Source organism: Schistocerca serialis, chromosome 7 (assembly GCF_023864345.2).
Source record: "Schistocerca serialis cubense isolate TAMUIC-IGC-003099 chromosome 7, iqSchSeri2.2, whole genome shotgun sequence".
NCBI classification, from domain to species: Eukaryota; Metazoa; Arthropoda; class Insecta; order Orthoptera; family Acrididae; genus Schistocerca; species Schistocerca serialis.
Genome location: NC_064644.1, coordinates 121,572,280 through 121,596,934, shown reverse-complemented (window position 1 = coordinate 121,596,934; position 24,655 = coordinate 121,572,280). Strand labels below are relative to the sequence as shown.

Below are 24,655 nucleotides of genomic sequence, written 5' to 3'. Positions count from 1 at the left end.
CTGAAAAACATGACTTTGACATGAATACAGTTGGGTTTCACAATAACGCATTGGGGGGACTGATAATCCACATTTCGCGATCAAGAAGTCTCTTCACCCTCAATGGGTGACTGGGTGGTGTGAAATGTCCAGTCACAGAATAATCATTGTGATATTCCTTGACGGCACGGTGACTACCGAATGGTATGTGAAGGTCATGGAAGAAGACTTCATCCCCTTTATCCAAAGTGACCCTGATTTCGACACAATGTGGTTCATGTAAGATGGGACTTGACCCCATTGAAGCAAGAGAATGTTTGATGTCCTAAACGAGGACTTTGGGGACCCCATTCTGGTTCTGACACACGCAGAGGCCACTAGCATGGGCCTCGATTGGCTGCCATATTTTCCGCATCTGAACACACACAACTTCTTTTTATGGGGCTATATTAAAGACATGGTGTACAGCAATAGCCCCAAAATCATTGCTGACCTGAAAACAGCCATTCAGGAGGTCATTGATAGCATTGATTTTCCGACACTTCAGAAGGTCACGTAGAATTTCGGTATTCGTCTGTGCCACATCACCACCAATGATGGCAGGCATATCGAACATGTCATAATCTAAATCCAAATATCTGTAGTGATGTCTACATGTTGAATAAATAAGTAATTTGTAACTAATTTATGTTTTTTTTTATATAGTTCAATAATTGTCACCCTGTATGAGGTGTGATAAAAAATAATGGGAATTTTTGTTTTCCTCAAAGAATCTTTATTAATTCATTAACATCAACTTCAAAGTAATCCACCTCTGATAGAATACACTTGGACCAGCACTTTTTCCAAACTTGAAAGTCCTTCTCAAACTCGTTTTTCATTATGGTTTTCAGCTCCTTCAGTGATTTTGTTTTGTTAATCTCATCAACAGTGGCAAAACAATTTTCTTTGTGGTTCTCTTCAGCCTCACGAATAAAAACAAGTCACAAGGGGACCATGTCTGTCTGTCAAATATGATGGCTGAGCAGCATAATGCTTTTTCCCAAAAAATCATGAACAAGCATCGAGGTGTGTGCAAGGGTATTATCATGATGCAATTTCCACAACTGGTTTCACCAGAATTTGGACATTTTCTTTGGACTGCTACATGCAAATGTTGCATAACTTCCAAGTAGTGTTGCTTATTGACCATACAATCGTAAGGCAGGAGCTCACAATGCACTACCCCAGTGTAATCAAAGAAAACAGTGAGAAGAACATTCACATGTGATCAAACTTGTCAATTATTTTTTGGTCTTGGCGCTTCAGGCAGTTTCTATTGGGAGGAATGGGCCCAGGTTTCAACGTCATACCTGTATCCCCATGTTTCATCACCTGTTATAACTTTCTTTACTTCTGGATTGTTGTTGACTTCATTCAGCAATTCCTGTGTGATGTCAGTTTTGGTTGAAATTAAATAATTACGGAATGAACTTTGCTGCGACACATTTCATGCCCAAAACATCCAAAAAATTTCTTGGCATGAGCCAAAGGATATGTGACATCTTTGACAACCTCCCTGATGGTGATTTGGCAGTTTTGCAGAACCATTTTCTATATTTCTTCCACACTTTGTCAGTCATTGATGTGCTACGACATCCAGGGCAGTTGTCTCCAACATCACCTTGGCCTTCTTTGAAACATTCATACCACTCATAAAATCTTGTCTTGCTCATAGCAGATTTGCCAAAAGCCAGTCAAAATTTCGAATGTGATGCTGCACTTTATTCCACTTCTCAAGCAAAATTTAATATAAAATCTTTGATCCACCTTTTCCAAAAGTATAAATTCCCCAAGCATTCAAAAATATGTATCACCTTCTTGATTGTCAACAACAACAAAATTCGAAATGCAAAGATACATCATGAGCATGTGTACCAATAAGATAAAAAACTTTGAAAATTGAATGAATAAAGCCAGTGAAATTAAAAAATTCCCATTACTTCTTGATCACACCTTGTATCATCAGTTTAAAAGAACAATTTTTTTTTAGCTTTCTGATGAGGATCTTTACCTTGCAACAAAAGTAAATTATACCACCAACTGTTCTTCACACTACTACTGTGATCCTTTGCAAGCTACTTCCCTGTCTAGTGAGTGTTGCTTCCTCACGGTGCAAGCCGTTATCTGTTTCAGACTGCTGCTCGAATGGACCCATTGTCTTTTCAGTTTCAGCTATATCGCTACCCAGACGAGAAACTAAAGTCAATTAGGTCCATCATGTTAGCCTAATTACTCTCAGAATTTGGTAGGATCATCAGCTTTGGCTCAATATCCCATTGTGCATCTAGTTAACAGTGTAATAAAATGGTCTTCTACCAAACATCTGAATATTCTTACTCAACTTTGTACCATATTCTGCCACTTTATCACCACAAATAAGTGGCATTCATGAGAGTGTGCTATTAAGTGTGGCATATAACAATGAGCAACAAAAACTATGACAATTGCTAAACAATGCATGGACTGAAAGTTTAAATGCAATTCAGAAGACAACATGCTCATCCAGTAAAATCAATCTGCCACAAAATAACAAAGATATGCAAAATAACAAATACCCTGAGAAGAGTGTGTGTGTGTGTGTGTGTGTGTGTGTGTGTGTGTGTGTGTGTGTGTGTGTGTGTGTGTGTGTGTGTTTTGGGGAGGGGGTAGGAGGGGGGGGGGGGGGGGCACGAGCACACTTGCATTAGTGCCCAACTCCAGTAGTTCCTACCTGAGAAGCCATTAACTTGAAACATGACATGCACATGCTCACGCGCACGTGCCCACACACAAGCAAGTGCACACACACACACACACACACACACACACACACACAAACACAATTAATGGAAAGATTGTTGCTGCCTGATGTATGAGCCATGGTGTCAAGAATGTAACAGAAGTACCTTGATTTGGAGAACACTCCCAATAGTGCCTTGCCATCAAATGTTGATTCTAACAGTGCATATAACATCTGAAGTGCAGTAAATCACTCATCAAGTTTAGGATGGACAACAGAAATCTGTGAAGAGCATGAGTCATACCACATCCATCCATCACCACCCTGCCCCCCCCCCCCCCTCCACCTCCACCTCCAACCCTCCCCGGAGCAGGATGGAGGAGCGGAGGTGAGTGGGGAGAGGGGACGGGGGTGGGGTGTTACAGCATCCTGATACACGTATTTCTGCGTGTATTTCTGTTCCATGCATTTCACGGGCAGGTATGCACAGTGGATGCTCATGTTACAGAATAAGAGGCCATTTGTATAGATGAGTCGACAGTAAATGCCAATAGTAGGTTACGACTATGTAGAAAACCACATATGGCAAGGTATCACACTTTCTCAACAGGTCATATTTGAATGCCATCAAGCAAGATGTAAGTGCGTCATACTCAGCTTTGCGTTATATTCTCGGGCTACTTTTCATTGTGGAATAAATATGTCTACTGAAGGGTGTAATATGTGGCATACACTCTACAACCCCTTGTTGACGGGTCTTTAACCAGTTGGGCATACTGATGCAAAGCCTCACTATAAATTCACTTTCTCATGACATGTGATGTCAACAAACAACACCAATTCAAAAGTAGTAGTACTCCTCAACACCAATTCAAAAGAAGTAGTACTCTTCATAAATATAATACTACAAGCATAAATTACTTTCACTATCCATCATTCATCCTTAGCCTTCCACAGAAAAAGAGTGAGCTATGTAGGCACAAAAATTTTTGACTGCTTAATCAGTTAAGTGACAAACCTAATAAATATTAAAATTAATTTGAAACACAAATTGAAATCATGTGGAAATTAACATTTGCTTTCTAATTACTTCACTGGGTATTGTGTGTGTACTACTCCAACCAAATCGTGTTTCATCGTATTTTCCTCTAATCGAGTATTAAAGGTAAGTTTTTCCTCTCCTTTTTTAGGGTTCAGTACCTCAATTGGTAAAAACAGAAGCCTTATAGGATCACTTTGTTGTCGCTCTGTCTGCTTGCCTGCCTGCCTGTCTGACTGTTTAAGACCCCTTTTTCTCTGGAATAGGTTGATGTAACAAAGCAGGTGGATTCTTCCACCCTTTTTGTTTATCTTGACCACTTCTTTTTGCACAGATCTTCATTAGTGTTATTTTTATGACATATGCACAGTAACAAAAATCTTGAATATTAACTCAGGGCTTAGCCAGCTCAGCTCTATTAACAATTACATTTTTTGCTTCATCAGAACTCATATGTGTGATTAGTTTACCTAAAAACCATGCTAGTTACAAATATCAGTGCTACAGAACTTCATTATCATTGTTCATATGTAAAGATATATCTGACAGCTAACTTCTTGATAAAGTAAATCAAAAGTATATATAAATAACTGAAGTATCTATACTGCTAATGACAAAAATATGTAAGTGAATCTTGCACTCTAGTTTCAGACTGAACAGCATTCTTTCTTAAAACATTGTTACTGAAGTAATACCCCATATTTTGTCAAACTATACAGCACAATTCCACAGCAGTTACTGTCGTATCTAAAAGCTCACATTCACAAGAATCTCTCTCCACTATTCAGATAATCAGGAACGTACATTTGTAACTGTAACTTGTAAAACTCAAGCAAACAACAGTAGTTAAATGTAGTTCTAGTTGTTGTAATCTTACAAAAGAGAGGCTGTTGGAAGCCACTTTAGTCAGTCTGTGGAAGGTTATGAAACGAGTAAGATATGTGTATAAAAAATATAGCGCAGACAAGTTAGCACAATTACAACTCTTACAATGTGCCAAGTTTCATTCAAATTTAACATCTGGGAGATCATTCTGCAATTTAGTGACTGACTGGATAGGGAATGTATGATTATTAATATGGATTGTGCCAAACTTCAACAGTGTTCACTGTGACAATAGGTTCAGACTAAGAACATTGCTACCATCAATAATTACTTATTGTGCACATGGTTTTTGTTTCGATATAACTGTTATACTACAAAGACAGTGCTTTAAGAACTTTATTCAGTGACTGTGTTAATTATACATGTTATCCACATGAGAACTGCTGTGAACAATCACATCACTGTTAGGCACTTTAACAACTACCTTCAGATATAAACTGAGTGTAGTATGTGGTTAAGTAACTGCATGTGCATAAATCGTAATATACGAGACATGATCTGGCCACCAACTGTATTTGTTTAGCCCCAAATTGCAATTAAAGCGTTTTGACTGTATGTTCAGTGTGCACTACATCACTGACAATAGATTACTTTTAGCAACCATTTTAAGGCCAGATCCGAAGTAGGTGCAGCTACCAGAGACACCTTAGCACAGGTAAATATGGTTATATAACAGTATCAAGTTCAAATTCATGTCAAGTAATGAGCACCATGATTCCATGGCAATGTAAAGAATTTATGCTTCTCAGTCAATGCACTCAAAAGATGGCCACTTGTTTCATTCATTTTGATACATCTACATCTATACTCTGCAAACCACCATGAAGTACATAGCAGAGGGTATTTTCCATTGTACCTGTTATTAGGGTTTCTTACTGTTCCATTTACATATGGAGCGTGGGAAGAATGATTGCTTGAATGCCTATGAGGTTGCAGTAATTATTCCAATCTCAATGTCACAATTCCTACGTGGGTGATACATAGGGTGCTGTAGTTAGTATATTCCTAGAGCCATCATTTAAAGCCAGTTCCTGAAGTTTTGCTAACAGACTTTCTCGACATAGTTTACACCTATCTTCAAGAGTTCAGTACCTTCAGTACCTCTGTTAGTCCCATTTGGTACAGGTCCCACACACATGAGCAATATTCTAGATCTGGTCACATGAGTGATTTGTGTGCAGTCTCTTTTGTAGACTGATTGCACTTCCCCAGTATTCTGCCAATAAACTGAAGTCTACCATTGGCTTTACCCATGACAGCCTATGTGATCATTCCATTCCATTCCATATCCCTACAAAGTGTTACACCTACCGTATTTTACACCTTTGTAGGCACAAAGATAAATACTGGCGCCAAAACCTCAGCGTCAGTAAATAAATTTAAAAAAAAAAGGTGGAAGACGAGCTTTTTTTTTTCTCCGCCCCGAGTTTCGACCACTGCATTTTCATACATTATCAAACGAAGTAAACACAAATTTCGTATTGTTCATCTTCGAATGTAGCAGAATTTCAATGTACTACGAAAATCCGACTGGCAAGACTGTTTGGGATGTTTGTCAATATGGCCAACTCTACGTCCTGAATTTTTTCCTACCTGTGATAAGAGATGGTTGCTAATAGAAACCTGATGAAATGTGAATCACATGCAGTATTCTCTTCACCATAAGAATAATACGAATATAAACATTTTGCCATGTATTCTTCCGTGTTTGCTGCTATCTCATTTAAATCCTGTCTGCCTAATAAACTACGAAACTAGAGTGAGACAACAGCAAACGCGGAACAATATACGTATCGTGTCATGTTTATATTCGTATTATTCTTATGCCTAATAGTGATACAGCCAGAAATGAAGCGCGGCAACTGACTAGATTTTTAAATCTAAGATGACTATTTTCTGTGCAGAATTTGATGTACTAAAGAAGTGGCCGCAAAGATTTTCAAACGGAGAAAAATTTTCGCCTAACTCTCATTCAGAACATGTTCTATCATACGCAGTCTATTATTCGGTTCTTGTTGATCATTATCAAAGAAATCAGCAGTGTAAGTGACAACAAATAGCAGTCTCTTGCCATTGTTTCGCTAATGAGACAATTCCTCTCTCTTTTTTTTAATTGTAAGCAGAGGTAGCGCGCACAAAAGCAAGCCATGCCGCGAGCGGCGACAGGCCGTAAACACGCACTATCAGAATGCGACAAACAATGCGTGACACAGGACAGTAATGCATTTTCAGCTTAGAGTGACGTAAACACCTATAACAAAGAAAACGGCACTTATCAGATCAAAGCAGAATAAGCAATCGATTCAAACCAGACGAAGCACGTGAAAAAGGAAGAGTACCCATATAAATACAGACGGAGCGCCTGACACATAGCAGTGGCTACCTGGTAAAGCTTAACTGCTAATCTTACGACTCGAACCAAACTACTGTAGCTGTATCGTCTTTCATTCGACCTAAATTGTGTCTCATATTACAATGGACCAACTTTGTTTCGATTTGGAGGTGCAGCCTAAAACTTTTCCCTCCCCTTGAATTTCGAGTCTCAAATTTCAGGTGTGGCTTGGATTCGGGAATTTTTTTTTTTCCTTTATTTCGAGTCTCATTTTTCAGGTGCAGCTTAGATTCGAGTAAATACGGTACTGCAGGGAGAGTTTCCACCTATGCAGTTCAGAAAGGCTGGTGTTGATGGGATGGATCCAGATGCCTGACCCCTCTCCTATTAAATGCACTGTCTCCTGTTCTACACCTTCTCTGTAATGAGTAGCTATCTGTCCTAATATTCATATTATTGTTTCACCCTGGACTTTCCATTAGATGCATTTATTGTGTTTCCTGAAAATTTATAACATCCATTGTCATTCATTACCAACTTTATTGGTTTCTTGTAATTTCTTCTGAAATGAAGCAAATCAGTAACCTTGGAACATTTAGACAGAAAAAAAGAGCAGCCAAGGATCTAACCAACTTCCAATTACATGCCTGTTATATTACTGCAACACAGATTTAGGTGTACTTTTTGAATGCTACTCTTCTGTACTGCTACAGAGGTGTGCTGAGGTGAGAACTGCCAGTTTATAATTAACTTACCTGGAAAGAGCAGCTACAAGCCGTGTTACTGCTGTCTAGTGACGGACCCTTGCCAACATCATCAAGTCGTGGACGTGTTTCAGGAGAAGTGGGTCCCTCCTCAGGAGGTGGAGGGAGGACTTGTAATGATGAGACCGGAACTGCTGCAGCAACACTGTTCCTCGGATTGAAACTTTCAACTGACGCAAGAGCTGACGGTGGTCCCACTAACACATCCTCATAGAAGACATCCGAGCGTATGATGTCTTCTGAGCGGCTGGATGGCATCGGCTGGCTAGAACCTTGTTCGACCAAACGTGCATGAACAGACTGGGCACCAGTCATTTCTGTATTTCCCGCTACAGAGGATGAAGGACGCTGACGCCGTGGTGCTGCTGTTGGAGCAGCAGGTGGTGCCTCAGCTGCAGGTCTGGATACACCAGCCTCAGTCACAGGAACTGCCGGCACAGGTGCTGTTTCGATGCGGAAGCTGCCACTGGTGGCCAAGTTGATGGGTATTGTTCGATGGCCTGTACCGAGTCCACTCGTAACAGCTCCTGAATTTGCAAAGAATATTTTGTAAGAAAGTTTTATAATTATGACCCAAAAAGGAAATAAACAGTTAATACGAACACAATTACAGCAAGAACAAATGATCCACTTTGCTCTATATAAAATTCCTGCAGAGAAACTGCTGGGGAAAAAGAATACAATAGCTGTGCTAAAGTTAGTATGAACGCTTTTATCATTACATCAAAATTTCTACACATTCTCCCCATTAAATGGCAATGCCAACAATATTTAATCAAGTGTTTGGTGATCACACAATTTGATACTCCCAATATGATCTTTGATTAATTTGTTACATTCACCGTTTCAAACTGCAGTAATTACTATTCTTGTAAATGTCTAAAAAACTGGTGAACTTTGTCTTTCAAAAATTCTGTTCAGTTCTTGTTTCTACTAACATCTCTTTTCAAAGCAGAGACTTTCCAACTATTTTACCCATGTCTATTCCAGCCCATGTAATCAAAACTAAATACATTTATTGCACAACACTAATTCCCAAAGGAAAGAATCTTCTGCGCTTGGAAAAAATGCAGCTGAACCAACCCCTCAGGTTGTCTCAGTTACAATATCACACAATTTTGTTTTTTAGCATGAAAGAGTACAAAATCTGTTTCTGACAGCAACTTCTCTATGTTAACGAACAACTTCATTCATTCCACATCACAGATTATGTCCTTCAACCTGTAATCTAAATTAAAACTCTCTGCAACACAAAGGTTGCTTTGAACACAACAATGTGCTGTAAAACATTCTCGGTTTTCTTGCCATGTCAATTTGGGATAAAATCTCGAGCTTTCGACGATAGCCTCCATTGTCATCGTCAGGAGCAACTGACTGTCCTCACTGCTGCTGTGGTGCCATTTTATAGCCCGTGGACGGCTTCTGATTGGTTGGCTTGTGACTGGTCAGCGATTACGTTCTGCTGTCGCAGACAGCGTCAATGTGTGCGCTAGTGGTGCCACTGCTTCTCCTGGAATCTAAACCTTGGAAGGAATGTCTCTACCACTTCTCTGCATTGAGCGCTTGTTTCCATGCACTACTCAGATAGCGGATACTATCACAGTCTGCCCCGATAGCTGACTGGTCAGCATGACGGACTGCCATCCTAAGGGGCCCAGGTTCGATTCCCGGATGGGTCAGGGATTTTCTCTGCACAGGGACTGGGTGTTATGTTGTCTTCATCATCATTTCATTCCCATCCGGTGCACAGGTCACACAATGTGGCGTCAAATGTAATAAGACCAGCACCAAGGCAGCCGGACCTGCCCCGTAAGGGGCCTCCTGGCCAATGACGCCAAACGTTCATTTCATTTCCATCCGCTACCACGGTTGAAGTTGTTCTCGCTCATTCTTATTTCCACAGCCTCCTTCATAACAGTATCCCAGTATGTGGAGGCACGGGGCAGAATTTTTTGTTTCATCGAACAGTATTTTATGTTTGTTCGAGAGGCTGTGCTCCATAACTGCCGATTTCTCCAGTTCTCTATTTTTAGTATGGCATTGGTGTTGCATACAGTAGTCGGAAATGGTACAAATGGTCTGACCTATATAATTGCTTCCACACTATCTACCCAGGACTCTTCCTATTTTGATGGATATAGTGCCACAAAAAGGAAGAACCGCAATGGTGTGAGAGTGCAGAATTTTCACTTTTCCTTTTTGAGAACGCTGCCCTTATATCGTGTGCACCATAGCCATTCTTTTGGAAGACATAATTCAGATGGTTAATTTCGGACTTCAAGCAGTCCTCATCAGAAACAGTTTTTGCTCTATATACCAACATGTTCAAAATGGATCTCTTCTGAGCAGGATGATGGAAACTCTGTGCATTAAGGTATAAATCAGTATGTGTCAGCTTACAATATACAAAGTGGCCGAGACGCCTGTCTGCCTGTCGTCGTACTAAAATGTTTAAGAATGGCAGCCTTCCTTCCTTCTCCATGTAGACAGTGAACCAGATGTTTGGATGTATGCTGTTCCATGAATTGTTTGAGAGCTTCTGCGCCATGTGGCCAGACCATAAATGTATTGTCAAAAAAACGATAAAATAAGGATGGATGGAGGGGAGCCAAATTTAATGCATGTTCCTCAAAATTCTCCATAAAGAAGTTAGCCAGTGATGGAGACAACGGAGAGCCTATCGCCATACCGTCAGTCATTTAATAAAATTTATTACCATACAAGAAGCAGGTGGTCATCATCACATGTCGGAACAACTTTATAGTTTCAGGAGGAAAAAGATCCGCGAGCATTTTCAAAGTGTCCTCCACAGGAACTTTTGTGAACAGTGATACCATGTCCAGGCTGACTAAAATGTCATTTGGACCATCTCTTATCTGTTTGATTTTCTCAATGAACATCTGGGAGTTTTTCATGTGATGTTCACAACCGGCCGACTGTAGGAGTCATCAACTTTGTTAGGTATCTGGCCAGCTTGTAGGTAGAAGAATCAACTGCATTGACAATAGGTCTCAAGGGAACATTATCCTTGTTGATCTTCAGTAGTCCGTACAACCTGGGAGGTCTAGGAGCTCGGACTCAGAGATTTTTCATATCATCATCTGGCAGACCGGAATTCTTCAGTAGCTCCATGGTTTTTCTGCTGTATGTCGAAGTTTGGTCCCTTTTAAGACATTTGTACGTACTGTCCTCCAACAGTAATGTCATTTTTCTAAAGGACAGTCTCGGCCCCAGGGTCCCTGGAATTTATAATATCCCCTGTGAGTGTGCAAGCAATTATATAGGTCAGACCATTTGTACCATTTCCGACCGCTGTGCAGAACACTAACGTCATATTAAAAATTGGCACGAAAACCGAGAAAGTTTTACATATAAGTGCCGTTGTGAAAGACTTCCTTCTCACAACAATGTTCTACTAGGTATGGCACTGTTAGAGGTGGTATGTCCTTCACTTCCTCTGACCTTTAAACTGACTTATTCATCCAGTTATAATGGAACTAACAGTCTAATTTGAACTCAGTATTTTTTGCTTATACAAAATATTGGTAAGTGTTACAGAAGCGTTAAGTGACAGGAAAAATCCTCTGACCAACTGAGAATTTATCGCCAAAGCCTTTGGGTTCACAGTGTGATACTCACCCACTCTGTCAAGCCACAGTGACAGAATTTATGAAAGATAAAGAATGAGTGGCTTTTAGAAACATGGTTACAGCAACTGACTAAAGACAGAAAAATAGTGGATGTATAAAATGAGATTTTTTGAGAATTGGGTAATAAAAAGTAAAGAAGATTAGAGTACACTGTTCTATTAGGCTCCAAGTCAATAGAGAGGAAGGCACAAAGTTCAGTGAAAATAATAAGAGGAACTGATGAAACTCTCTCCAAGGGAACAACCATCAGATTTCCTTTAAAATGGGTTTGGAAAACCAGGAACCAGGTTAGCCTAAATCAAAAGTTCTGGACAAGAGTTTGAATCCAATTCCTTTGAATGAACATATTTTAAATGTTTTAACATGTCATCTGACAACCAAGCACACAAGTTATCCAGAACTTTTGACTGTTTTCATTCTTGTCCAGCCCTATTTCATGTACAACTCTTAACTAAACACAAGATTTCACACATGAAATAAAAACAGTTCTGTCTAAAATAAAAGGGGACACGGGCGGAGGAGGTGTTACTGAAGAACTTTCAACCAAACCATAATAACTGTTAGCTGCAATACACTAGAATATTTCCAACATTCCTTAATGCTGCATACTACACAGAGTTGTTATAATTAAAGTGTGGCTATTCACAGAAGTCCAGTGTGGGCTGTAATTATCGTATGGCAGCAAAACTTAGTAGACATGCTGGTGTGTTAATGTGGAACCAATTTACAGTGGAACAAAGTAGCTCCAGTTTTGGCCACCAGATGCCACGCTGATGTCTCCGGTGCTCATACTGAACAAATTGTGAAAGCATCTGTTAATAATAAAATCAACTTTATGCCTTTCTCACTTGTTTGACCTTTTCTGCCCATATCACAATCCTAATCCATTACATATAAAAACATTTCTATACATCTTTCTTACATTCACACTACCAGATATGCACCTGGAGCCCACAATTTGAACTAATTTTTTTCCAGCACTAATTGGTTCCACATTAATGCTTTAGAATATCTATCAAGTTTCGCTGCCATATGATAATTACAGCCCAAACTACACCTCTGTGAGTAGTGCACTTTAATTATAATCACCCAGTACTTGCTATCTGGGTACTGACATTTGTGAATAACAATCAGGTAGTATACAAGTCTCTGAAATATTATAACAGGAATACTGTGATTGAAATGAGAAATCAAAGCAATGGCAGCTCTTCCTCTTTTCATAAATACATGCTTTGCTCTGGGTAAACAGTAAGTACGAAATATTTCAGAAATTGCTGAAAAAGTTAGTGGTCAATAAACAAGACAGTAATTCTTAATTAAAAAAGACTAATTACAGAAAGTTCTATATACATAAAATACCTAATGTCACAAGAATTAAAGTACATAATGGGACAACAGAAAGTATGTAAGGCACAAAATTTTGAGGTATTATGCGGATCAGCAATTAAGTCTCCCCCGCACGTGCATACACGTGACTCGCGCGCAATTCGCACCTGCGCCCCACCCCCCCCCCCCCCCCCCCCACACACACACACACACAAACCTTCTGGGGTGAAAATGCGCAGAATATGAAAAACATATTCAAATTTCAAAAAAGGTCATCAGAATAATGACCAAAAGTCGCAAACAAGCCAAATCCATTTAACTTTTTAAGAAGTGAGGTATTTTGACAGTTCTAAGTGAATACATGTTCCAAACTACAATTTTTTTAAAAAGAAAACGAGACACAATGGTTGATTGTACCTGGCTAGAAAGAATAAAATTAAACCACTAACTGTCGTATTTTACTAAAGAATCAACCTCTATGATAAACTGCGAAGAAAATAAAAGATGTAAAGAGCTGTGCAGATGTAAAAGAAGTCTTAAAATACATCTTAACAAAGCAGCCAAAGAGGATGGTGAAAATATGTAAGCAAACAAATATGCCTTGTTTGCTAATACCACCTTGTAACACAAAACCCAAGGTGCATTACTAAAGCAATTTTGTATTTCATTTGCGTCGTGTTAATCAGGTTAATTCTGTTTCTTTTACCTTAGATTTGTAATTCAAAATTTATAAAAAGTATTCCACCTGGTGTACAACATATATGAGACAGGCAAAATGTCCCCAGACTTCATAGTGACCCTGCAATTTATCTTAGATGAGTGGTTAAAGAAAGGCAAATTTATGTTTATAGCATTTGTAAGTTTACAGAAAGATTTGGACAATGTTGACAAGAACACATTGAAATTCTGAGGGTAGGAGGGATACAATACATGGAGCAAAATTATACAGGGCGTTTCAAAAAGAAAGAGCAGATTTCAAACATTTATTTCTCAAAAACTACAAATGATAGAAACACAATTCCAACGGTCCCTTCACTCAATATGAGTACCAAATGTTACACAACAAATATCAAAACTGTACCTCAATATGAGCACCATTTGTTACACGACAAATATCAAACCGGTATCTCATTTCTTGCCACACACGACGCAACTGGTCTTTAGTTACCGAATTCACGGCCGCAACAATTCGATGTCGTACCTCTTGAAGAGTAGCGGGCATAGGTGGGACATAAACACAGTCCTTTATGTACCCCCACAAATAAAAATCGCAGGGAGTAAGGTCTGGTGACCTGGGAGGCCACAGACGATGACATTGATCTTGTGCTCCTGCTCTTCCAATCCACCGTCCTGGAATGGTGTTATTTAGGTACCGTCGTACAGGTTCAGAGAAGTGTGGTGGGGCGCCATCTTGCATGAAGATGAAGTGATTTGAATCTTCCTGAAGTTGAGGAAATAGCCAGTTTTCTAACATGTCCAGGTAAATGGTTCCTGTGATAGTTTTCTCCATGAAAAAGAAAGGTCCATAAACTTTGTTTACCGAAATTGCACAAAAGACGTTAACCTTTGGTAAGTCTCTTTCATGTTGAATAACGTCCCTCGGAGTTTCACTCGCCCAAATTCGTACGTTATGCCGATTAACTTTACCAGAAATGTGAAACGTTGATTCATCTGAAAAAATGTTGATTCATCTGAAAAAATTAATCGTTCGGCAAAATTGTCCTCTTCCATGTCCTGTAGAATTGCAGTTGAAAATTCGAACCTTTTGTTGTGGTCGTCAGGACGCAATGCTTGCAATAACTGCAGTTTGTACGGCTTCATGTGCAGACGGTTACTCAGAACGCGCCATACCGTTGTTTTAGACATGTTTAGTTCGTGACTTGCCCGTGCCGTGGATTTTCTAGGGCTCCTTTCGTAAGCTGCACGGACACGCTCGACATTTTCATCCGATGTGCGTGGACGACCCGTGCTTTTTCGCTTGCAGATGCAACCATCTTCTACGAATCTGTGATGCCACTCATAAATTTGCTTATGACGAGGCGGCTGTTTGTTGAATTGACGGCGGAATGCACGTTGCACACCAACAATGGACTCTAACTTTGCAAATTGCAGCACACAAAATGATCGTTCCTGTGGTGTCGTCGCCATTTTCCTACAAACAAACGCCAGCGCCACTGCGGATTTGCATGGAACTTCTGCGCGGACCATTGAAAAACTTTGAACCTTTCTCTGACAAGAAACGTTTGAATTGTGTTTCTATCATTTGTAGTTTTTGAGAAATAAATGTTTGAAATCTGCTCTTTCTTTTTGAAACGCCCTGTATTTACAGTTTGTACAGAAAGCAGACTGTAAAGGGAGACCAAGAAATGAATACTGTGAGCGGGTTCAAATGGATGTAAGCTGCAGCAGTTATTCGGAGCTGAAGAGGCTTGCACAGGATGGAGTGGCATGAAGAGATGCATCAAACTAATCTTTGCACTAAAGACTACAGCACGAACAGTGTATATGTCTGTATAATGAAGGTCTTATGTTTAGCCTGTTTCTCTTTTTCTCCCCAATACTGTAATGTACCTAAGCTACGAATAGTGAAGTTATGTATGTATAATGATAACAGTCATACAAGGAAATTTGTCTAGAAATGAATGAATGAGATAAGTCTTAGAAAGAACATGGGCAGGTCAAAATACATAGCAAATCGGCTACACAAGAGTGAATGTTCAGTACCAGCTCCGACAGTAGTGGTCCCCAAGCTTCCAGCTGCAACAGCAACCGCAAGGGCAGCCTCTGCCCTAGCTGCAGCCACTGCCTCTTCATAAGGTGGCGGTGCTTCACCACGGGGAAAATAACCAGCACCATTACTTGAGGAAGACCCAGGTGGTTTCCACAGTGGATAATGAGCACCATTTTCTTCATTTCCATATCGGAATTCCAAATGGTGGTGGTGGTGATGATGGGGATCTGCTGCTGCCGCTGATCCAAGGTAACTGCCTACACTGCCTGGCAAATAAGCAAGGCTTCCTGCAATATATCCAATACTGCCTAAGCTGCGTTCATCTTCACTCAGCTGTCTATTCTGTCGTCCTGAAACAGCAAAAATCCCTCAATCAAATCAGTGCAAATACAAAAAATAAATGCCGTAATTAAGTAAACTGTAAAGTGGTAACAAGGGCAAATGTTTCATGTATTTTAACAATTAACATTTCACTTCATGGAAAGTTATTCATTTCCGGAAAGTGTACTGTTAAATCCTAATCAGAGAGAAACATGTAGCTTTCCTTTTACACTGTGCAGACCACATGCACTTCTTATTAAATTGACAGTTAACTGCCACATATAACTCTAAAATTAATGTATAAAGTAAACAATCAAATAGTCAACTATCACAAAATTATGTAAATGTGAGGAAATAACTCTGCAGGACAAGACTGGAATGAAAGTAAAGGAACTAGAGCAACATTTACTGTGATGCACATCTACAAAAGACAAGGAGTGTTTATGCATGCATTCAAATAAATGAAAAACACACACACACACACACACACACACACACACACACACACACGTCGATGAAAGTGGAAGCAGAATCCAAAGCTGATTTCCTGTGACATAAATGGAGGACAGTTGAGAAACTCATAACCGGCTTATCTTGTAGGTCCACACATTAATATATGAATGAAAGAATGAAGAAAGATTAGTGTTTAACGTCCTGTTGACAACAAGGTCATTAGAGATGGAGCAAAAGCTCGGAATGCTTTTTAAGAATGGAGAAGGATACCATCTATGCCCTATCAAAGAAGCCATCCCAGGATTTGCATGGTGTGATTTAGAGAAATTAAGAAAAACCTAAATCTGGATGGCTGGAGACAAATTGGAACTGTCGTCCTCCCAAACACAAGTCCAATGTGCTAATCAGTGTGACACCTCACTCGGTAACATACAAGTGGTCATATACAACAGGTTATTAAATTTTTGGTGGATAACATGACCTCTTATAAAAGCATTAGTATCCCACAAATATTGAAGGCTGTTAGCAGGAAACTGAACTGCAGGCTCTCAAAGCCAAGTTGTACAATTTTCTCATTTCAGTCTACTACTCCCTGCAGGAGTGCTTCATAACCTTCTAATTAGTTCTGGAAATGCTATTCTCTGAAACAAATGGATAAGCAGACACTACTGCTTTGCATGAAATGAATTTCTGTGTGTGTTATGGTAATTATGCCACTAAAACAACTGAAAATTATTCATGTGAAGAGAAGACAAGGTTTTTTACCTAATCCAACAACCCTCATTTTGGATCCTTCATGGTTTTCCCACATTATCCCAGGTGAAAACTTGGAAGGTTCCTAAGGTGAAAACTTGGAAGGTTCCTACTTATAGGCCATGGCAATATCTGACATTTTCCTTAGCCTTTATTAATCTAGCTATCTTCTTCTACACATATATAAATTAAAGTCCCATCCCCCATGACAATTTTTGTATGTTCGGGCCAATCTCAGACACTACAGTAGTGATTTTGATTTGATTTTCATATATAGATAGACTGATTTTTTTAAAAAAAAAAAAAAAAAAAGAAATTGTACACAGCCCGACAGCACTGCCAGGTCGGCCCAAGCCACTGCTTCTGGGAGCCCAGTGTGAGCTACCCCCTAAATGACCTGCAATGCAGGATGTATCAGAGATTAAGCTGCTACGAGCAGAACTTTTGGTATAGAGTTAACATTTGATGGGTGTGAAGGGAAATTCAGAAATAGTACGAAGTATACAGGTAACGCAGTGCGTGCCAGCCGTCGTCTGAGTCAGGCAGTGAGCAAGTGATCAAAGCTTGCACCAAACTCTGTTGTGGTCAAAGAGACCATGCCTTACAGGTGTGTAGTCAGGCAGCCAGAAAGCAGCCATAGCTTGTGCCAAAATGGTGTTGCAGTCAGGCAGACTGAGTGGCATGGTAGTTTGCAGCTCCTGTCATTGTCATAAGATCTGTCTTCAAACACCAATTAAATAAGGAACAGATAACATTTGCACCTACTGAGAACTTTGCTAGACTACACTGCATAAATTGTTTAAGTTGAAAGAGTTAGCTAACATCATTCTCTGAACTTTAATCATAACACTATGCAGGGACCCGTAAACAAAATTACCGCTATGCCAGACAAGTAGTGTGGCCGTACTTAGTGCTAACCACGCAAAGCGGGAACAAGTGCTAACCACGCAAAGTGGGAACAGGTCACTATTATTTACTAAATGGACTACATTTTTACACTACATGTATATTATGTTGTTATCATCATCATCATCATCATCATCATCATCAATTTCTCTGTTAATACGTTCTGGACATATTAATAAGTATTCTATGACCTCTCAGCTGATAGCTGTGCAACTGAATTAGAATGAAACAGATATCACACAAAGCAGTTGTTTGTTCTCTACTGGGTGCCAAACATCTAGAAGCAATGGAAATGTAGCTGTGGTAGACGAGAGGTGGAAAAACTGGAAGTAAAGAAAGACCACTGAAAGAGTACAAACGGAATAGGTACACAAATTTCCATCAAACGATCTAATTTGAAAAATCATCTACCTTCCTGGTTTGTAATACTTTTGTTTAAAAAAAAATTTAAGAAGCAAAATACTCTTGATATGAAGGGAAAAAAGAACCTAGAACAAATACTAGGGTAAGTGCTGATGTAGTACTTAGATTACGTGCTGATGTAGTAATCAGATTACTGTAACTTTGACGAAACAAGGTGCACAAAACAAGACTCAATTGTTGCAGTAAAGAGACACTGCCAAGATCCTGGTATCATCAAACACAAATATACGAAAACTCTTCACATTCTACACAAGGAAGTACAGCAAGGAACAGAGAGATGAATAAATACTGTATTATTATATCTTTAACCACATCACATAACCTATGTTCACTGTGGGGTTTAAGCATAGTAAGATTATGGATTGTCTTTCAGTGCAATCTTTAAGGTCACTACAAATTTTATTATTAAGATTATACAGATGGTAGACAATCCTAAATTCATTATTTTGAGATATGGAATGAACAGCCAGATACTAAATTTCAGGTGGTATGAGATCTTTAACAAGCAATGCAACACTGATTATGTTCCATAATGAACAACTTCTTCCAGACATCAATGTCTACTACCTTGAAAAATGATACAAAACTGTCTGTCACTTGTCTTCAGAAATTACCACTGTTTACAGTTCATGCTGGTTGTCAAAGATGGAGTATTTGGCCACATTATATGAATTTAAAAACATGTTTCCAGTCACAACATTGTTTCCACCCATGTCTGCAGCATTTTTTCCAGTCAATCACGTAAAATTGCTTCTGACCAAAATTGCAACACATTTACAACTATGTTCATTGTTTGCATCCCCGGCCACACTAGCAACACACATCTCTGCATGTTATCCCATCCTTCGCAACAATGACATAGGCAGCAAAATTTTATGTTGGGTTGTTTGGAGGGGGGGGGGGGGGGGAGGAGACTAAACAGCAAGGTCATCAGTCTCATCGGATTAAGGAAGGATGGGGAAGGAAGTTGGCCATGCCCTTTCAAAGGAACCATCCCGGCATTGCCTGGAGCGATTTAGGGAAACCACGGAAAACCTAACTCAGGATGGCCGGATGCGGGATTGAACCGTCAGCCTGCCGAATGCAAGTCCAGTATGCTAACCGCTGTGCCACCTCGCTCGGTAAAATTTTATGCTGTCCATTCACATTAAGTACTATGTTGTGTCCAGTGAAGAGGATGAATTAATGATATGTGGTGCTGCGTTACTAATACTTGACAACACAAGCAGATGATTACAACCGCACAGTCGTCATGCTCAGCATAAACACACTGTAGCAAACTTGGTGTGAATGGTGTGCTGCACATGTTGAATGTGGAAGAAGTGATGCTTTTTGTACCTGCACTTGGGTGTCACCATCCAATTTTAAAATTGCAATGAATTGGTTAGAGAAATTTATTTCAAAGAAAGATAAGTTTCGGAAAATAATATTCTGTGAAGCATGGATTTACTGTTAGTCTTCAGTTTTCACAATAAGAGATTTATTTCAGAGCTTACATATTTATTCTACATTTCAAAGCCGGCTATATATCAAACAGTTCCAGCAATTTGTGAAGCTCTGGTTTAAGAATCACACATCAGCAATTCAACTGTGTGAATAACATGGAATTATAATACATATACTTATATAGTGAAACATATAATACATCAATAAATTCAATCAAATCCTCTTAATTATCAATGCCTACCACCTCTTCTACAGTAATGCCACAACTGGTGTTAAGATACGACAGGAGAACCTGTAGTAGTTGTTGATTCCCCTACCACGTCCACACTCATTGATGATTATTTCATTCTCTTATATTAATTCAGTTCTGCATCAAAGAGTATCTGATACAGTTAATCTGTATTATGTTGGCAGAAGCACAAATTTCTTTCTTACATCTGAACTCTTCACTCTCTAAGAGGCAACACAATACCACATTGTGCTACAACAATTCATAAAGTCTTAATATAAACAAACACTTGGGTCAAACAGTGGCATTTAGTAGTAGTAGGCCAGAAATAATGTTTCCTTCGATCTGTATGGACATGGCCACAGACGGCTATTTTCATGTTTGCAACATGCTGCAAACACTGAGAGGCCCGCAGTAGCTGCAAACACCGTTGCAAAACATTTTTCAAACTCAGTGCAAACATCGCATTACTCATTACAGGAATTCCAGGATGTAGTACCCATAAGATTTAATTGTCAGCATCTCTCAATTTGACCATGAATTATACACTTCAGTTGTTTCACAGCAGTTTTCCACACACACACACACACACACACACACACACACACACACACAAAACCTATTATAAAAATTATGCACACAGTTACGGACACATAATTCTGAATGCAGAGTTCAGTTCTGTCAAGCAGCCGACACTGCCATCACTTTCCACAATTGCGCTCGCTCGCTCTCTCTCTCTCTCTCTCTCTCTCTCTCTCTCTCTCTCTCTGTGTGTGTGTGTGTGTGTGTGTGTGTGTGTGTGTGTGTGTGTGTCTCCGACACACTTACCTCTGAGTTTGCGTTGCCTAAATCGGTGCACAAGGAAGAAAAAAAGGGACAAGAACAGCACCACAGTGATGGCATATGCTATCAGCCGGAGGCCCAAGTCAGTCGTGCTCTCATGGTTTGAATCTCCTGAAGGCTTCTGGAGTGTTTCAAGTGTATCAAGGCAGATAAACTCGCAGCACGAATTGCCCAGCCGAAAGGATTTGCAATCCTGAAATGAAATATTGCATGACAAATTTTAAAACTTGATTATGGCATCAAGCATTTTTTTCCTTGGTGTTGACCTGAGTCTTCAGTGAATAGTTAATTTGTACTGTTCAGATCAACAGATTCTGCATCCTGGTATTTGCCCAAGTTATGGGGAAAGGTCCAATTACCCAGGTAGCTTTTCCAAGCACTTAAGTTAAGAAGTGCAAACAGACTTGTCAACAAAACATAATTTTCAGTCTTTATTGCTCATAAATCTACCATCTTTTCTTCTCATATACTTTTCATTACAATCTCTACCTTTGCAGTGACTACAATTTCCGACACATGCTATTTTGAATGGCAGGACACATATTATTGGGACAATGTTGAGAACTTATTTCTGCATATGAGGCTTTCAATGTTTGTGTGGGTTATAGCAAATAAGCAATCATTACAACTGAAGGGCAGGGGAGGGGGAAGGGAATGAAAATTTAATACTGTAACATGCAAATAGTATTTTACAACCAGAAACTGATCCTTAAATGTATTATTTCTTATTTTAACTGACAACAAATGGTCTTGTACTGAAATCAGTACGACTATTCTTTAACAATCAGATAAATTATAAGGTACAGCACAAAAACCAGGGAGATAAATTTCACTGTTCAAAAAACTTTTTTTCTATTTCTGAAAAAATAGATTGTGATCCTAGTTGTACTTTAAGTGCTGAATTCAAAACTGTTTTCAGTTTTTTTTTTTTTTTTTTTTTTTTTTTTTTTTTTTTTTTTGTTTTTTTTTTTGTCAGGGATTGTTCATGAGTAATCACAATTTTATTTCTCTTTTCTGTATCTGATATAGTGCAGCAAACATGAGGTGAAATTCGATAACAAATTCACATTTCTATGATGTCGTAAGTTCATCACATTAATGGAGGGTGAGATCCAACATACATAACACAGTAATCTTTGTGTATATGCTTTGTAGCATTTATTTGACACGAGAAATTACAGAAAATTGACAGTAAAATGAGCCCCTGTATTGTAATGTACATTACTTTTTTTCTTGTATTGTGAATCTTTCTTCTCTCAAATGATATTCCAGCAATAATCTGCTAACATAGGAAGTACCCACTTCCCTTCATAACGCCTTTCTATGGCAGAAATGTCTTTATGGAATCTTTTGCCATGTTCATCCAATATGTCACTATAAGTCTCTGTGAAGTAGTCCACATGAGAGTCCATCATATGTACCTTCAGAGACATATTGTACCCCAGATCTTGATATGCTTTGATCATGTCATTCACCATTGCTTTGTAGTTAGCAGCTCTTCTTCTTCCGAGGAAGTTTTCTGACGCCATCTTGAAACAGTCCCACACTGTCTTTTCTTTGTCAGTTAAACGTGCTTCAAAATTTGCATCTTTCTTCAGCTCCTTGATTTGTGGGCCCATAAATACACCTTCCTTTATTTTTTCAGCTGAAAGACTGGGGAATCTGGTAGCCAGATATGCAAACCCGCTGCCTGTTGGATTCATGGCCTTTACGAATTGTTTCATTAGGCCAAGTTAGATGTGAAGCAGTGGAAGCAGTATGTCTTCAGGAGCTACCAGACTTTCGAATTGTATATTCTTTTTGCCCACTTTCCATCTCCGCCTAGGCTATTTCTTTCTCAAGTAGTGAGAATTTCTGTCTCGACTATCCTACTCGCAAAGAAAACAGGCACACTTCGTGTAGCTTTGTTGCATTCCCAGTACCAGAGCAATTACTTTGAAATCTGCACATGTTTTCAATTTGTATTCATTGTATTGTAATAAATTTAGAATCCTTTGTACGAATTCGTAATTCTCTTTGGTCAAGCTGGCATAAGCTACAGGAACAGAGGGTATTTTATTTCCGTTGTGGAGCAAAACACCCTTGAGACTTGTTTTCAACGCATCTATGAAAAGTCTCCCCACTCCTTTGAAATATTGGTGAAGTTTAGCACCTCCATTAGGCCAGCAACGTCATTGCAAAATGTCAGAGCTCCATCAATTACAAAATAGGAAATAAAGGCATGATTTATGTGCCTGAACACAGTGAATTTAATACTTTGGTGGAGTAGATTATACTCTTGTAATCTTGAACCAAGCAGCTAGGCCTTTTGTTTACTTAGTCCTAGATCACATACTAAATCATTTAAATCTGCTTGTGTTAACAAATGTGGCAATGACTCACTTGTGCAGTGATATAAAGGATCATCATCTGTGACTTCTTCAGTACTACTTACTTCACTGTCACTTCGCATTTGACCTGGGGCTGTTGAAGGAACTGGGAGGCTGTCAGAATGCTGCGCTGGCATTCTCGCTGAAGGAAGAGCTGGCTAAACAACCTGCCTCTTACATTTTTTGTTTGTAAAACACAGAATTTTTGTTAGACAGAAATAGAAATCAGTAACGTGGTCCTTGTAGTCTCTCCACACCATGGGCATGGTGATCAACGCCACATTCTCTTTAGTTTTTCCACCACTGAATTAGTTTGCACTAACATGTAGCACAACAGAAATGTGGTGCCCATTCTTTATCTTTGTCTCCTACCTCTACTCCAAAGTAATGTTCATATGCTTTCTTTATTACTGTTGAAATTTTCTTCCTATTTTTGACAAAGGTGAACTTCCCACAGATATAGCAGAGGTTGTTTGACTTATATTGACATCCACAATGATGTGGCATTTCCGAAAATTTAAAAATTCCTCTCCAGTAATACACCTGTACTACATTAATACTAGAGAAGTGTAGATATGTAAAAACAAGCAGTCAGTTTACCTTCAGCACCAGGCTACATCCATTTAAACACACGAACTTACAAGTTCAACTCTGCTTGGAAATATGACAGAGACGGTTACTTGTCAGCCAAAACACCCACTCGTTAAGACTGACACAATTTAAGGTTAACACCACCGTTGTAAACTCAATGCACCTGCCTCTGGAAAGAGTGAAGGTTTACTGCCGAGGCAGCGACCAGCTGAGACCGTTCGAGTTAATGAACTATTGCAGGTGGTCTTAATGACATAGGTGTGGTGGGGGATAACCCAATGACAATGTCCCTGTGTTTGCCATGAATTGTGGATATACATGTATGTATGTATACATATTACATAGAAAGTATCCCTGACAACAAGATTTTGTTTACATCACTTTAATATCATAAATAGAACCCTTGTCGAACAGTGTTTTTCATGTCTGAAACTGGTGGTGGACAATAGAAAAAGACCTCACATTGGCCATTTGCTCCTTAGCCTTAGTACATTATGGAGCATTTGGGCACTACGCAGCTGCAAGTTTTGTGCCATGTTTCAAATGAGATGAGTTATCAACTAGCGATATCCAATAAAATTTTGTGTTATGCTAAAAAAAAAGAAAATGCAGCCAATAGGCCTACACTTCCTATAGAATACAAAGCCTAATAGATAGTACTTTACTGAATGTTGAATGATTAAGACAACACAATGTAATCAAAGAAGCAAGAACAGTCATCGTGGAAGAAGGACACGAGTTATTCTCTATCTTTAGTCCAGAAGTCACCAAACTGGTACAAGGAATATACAATGATCACACAATGGATGACTATATATCAAAACTTATTTGTGAATCTAGAAACTCATACTCTT

The 24,655-nt window shown here is 39.2% G+C and overlaps 1 protein-coding gene across 1 annotated transcript in view; it reads right to left on the bottom strand.

Annotated features, from left to right (window-relative positions):
• The window catches only part of LOC126412410 (uncharacterized), a 57,521-nt gene that overhangs the window by 25,762 nt on the left and 7,104 nt on the right, over window positions 1-24,655 (bottom strand). Inside the window, exons 3-5 of the mRNA XM_050081994.1 lie at window positions 20,827-21,034; window positions 15,461-15,817; window positions 7,752-8,287 (exon numbers count right to left, since the gene is read on the bottom strand). Of these exons, the coding sequence (XP_049937951.1) occupies window positions 7,752-8,287; window positions 15,461-15,817; window positions 20,827-21,034 (1,101 nt within the window). The remainder of the gene's footprint in view (window positions 1-7,751; window positions 8,288-15,460; window positions 15,818-20,826; window positions 21,035-24,655) is intronic.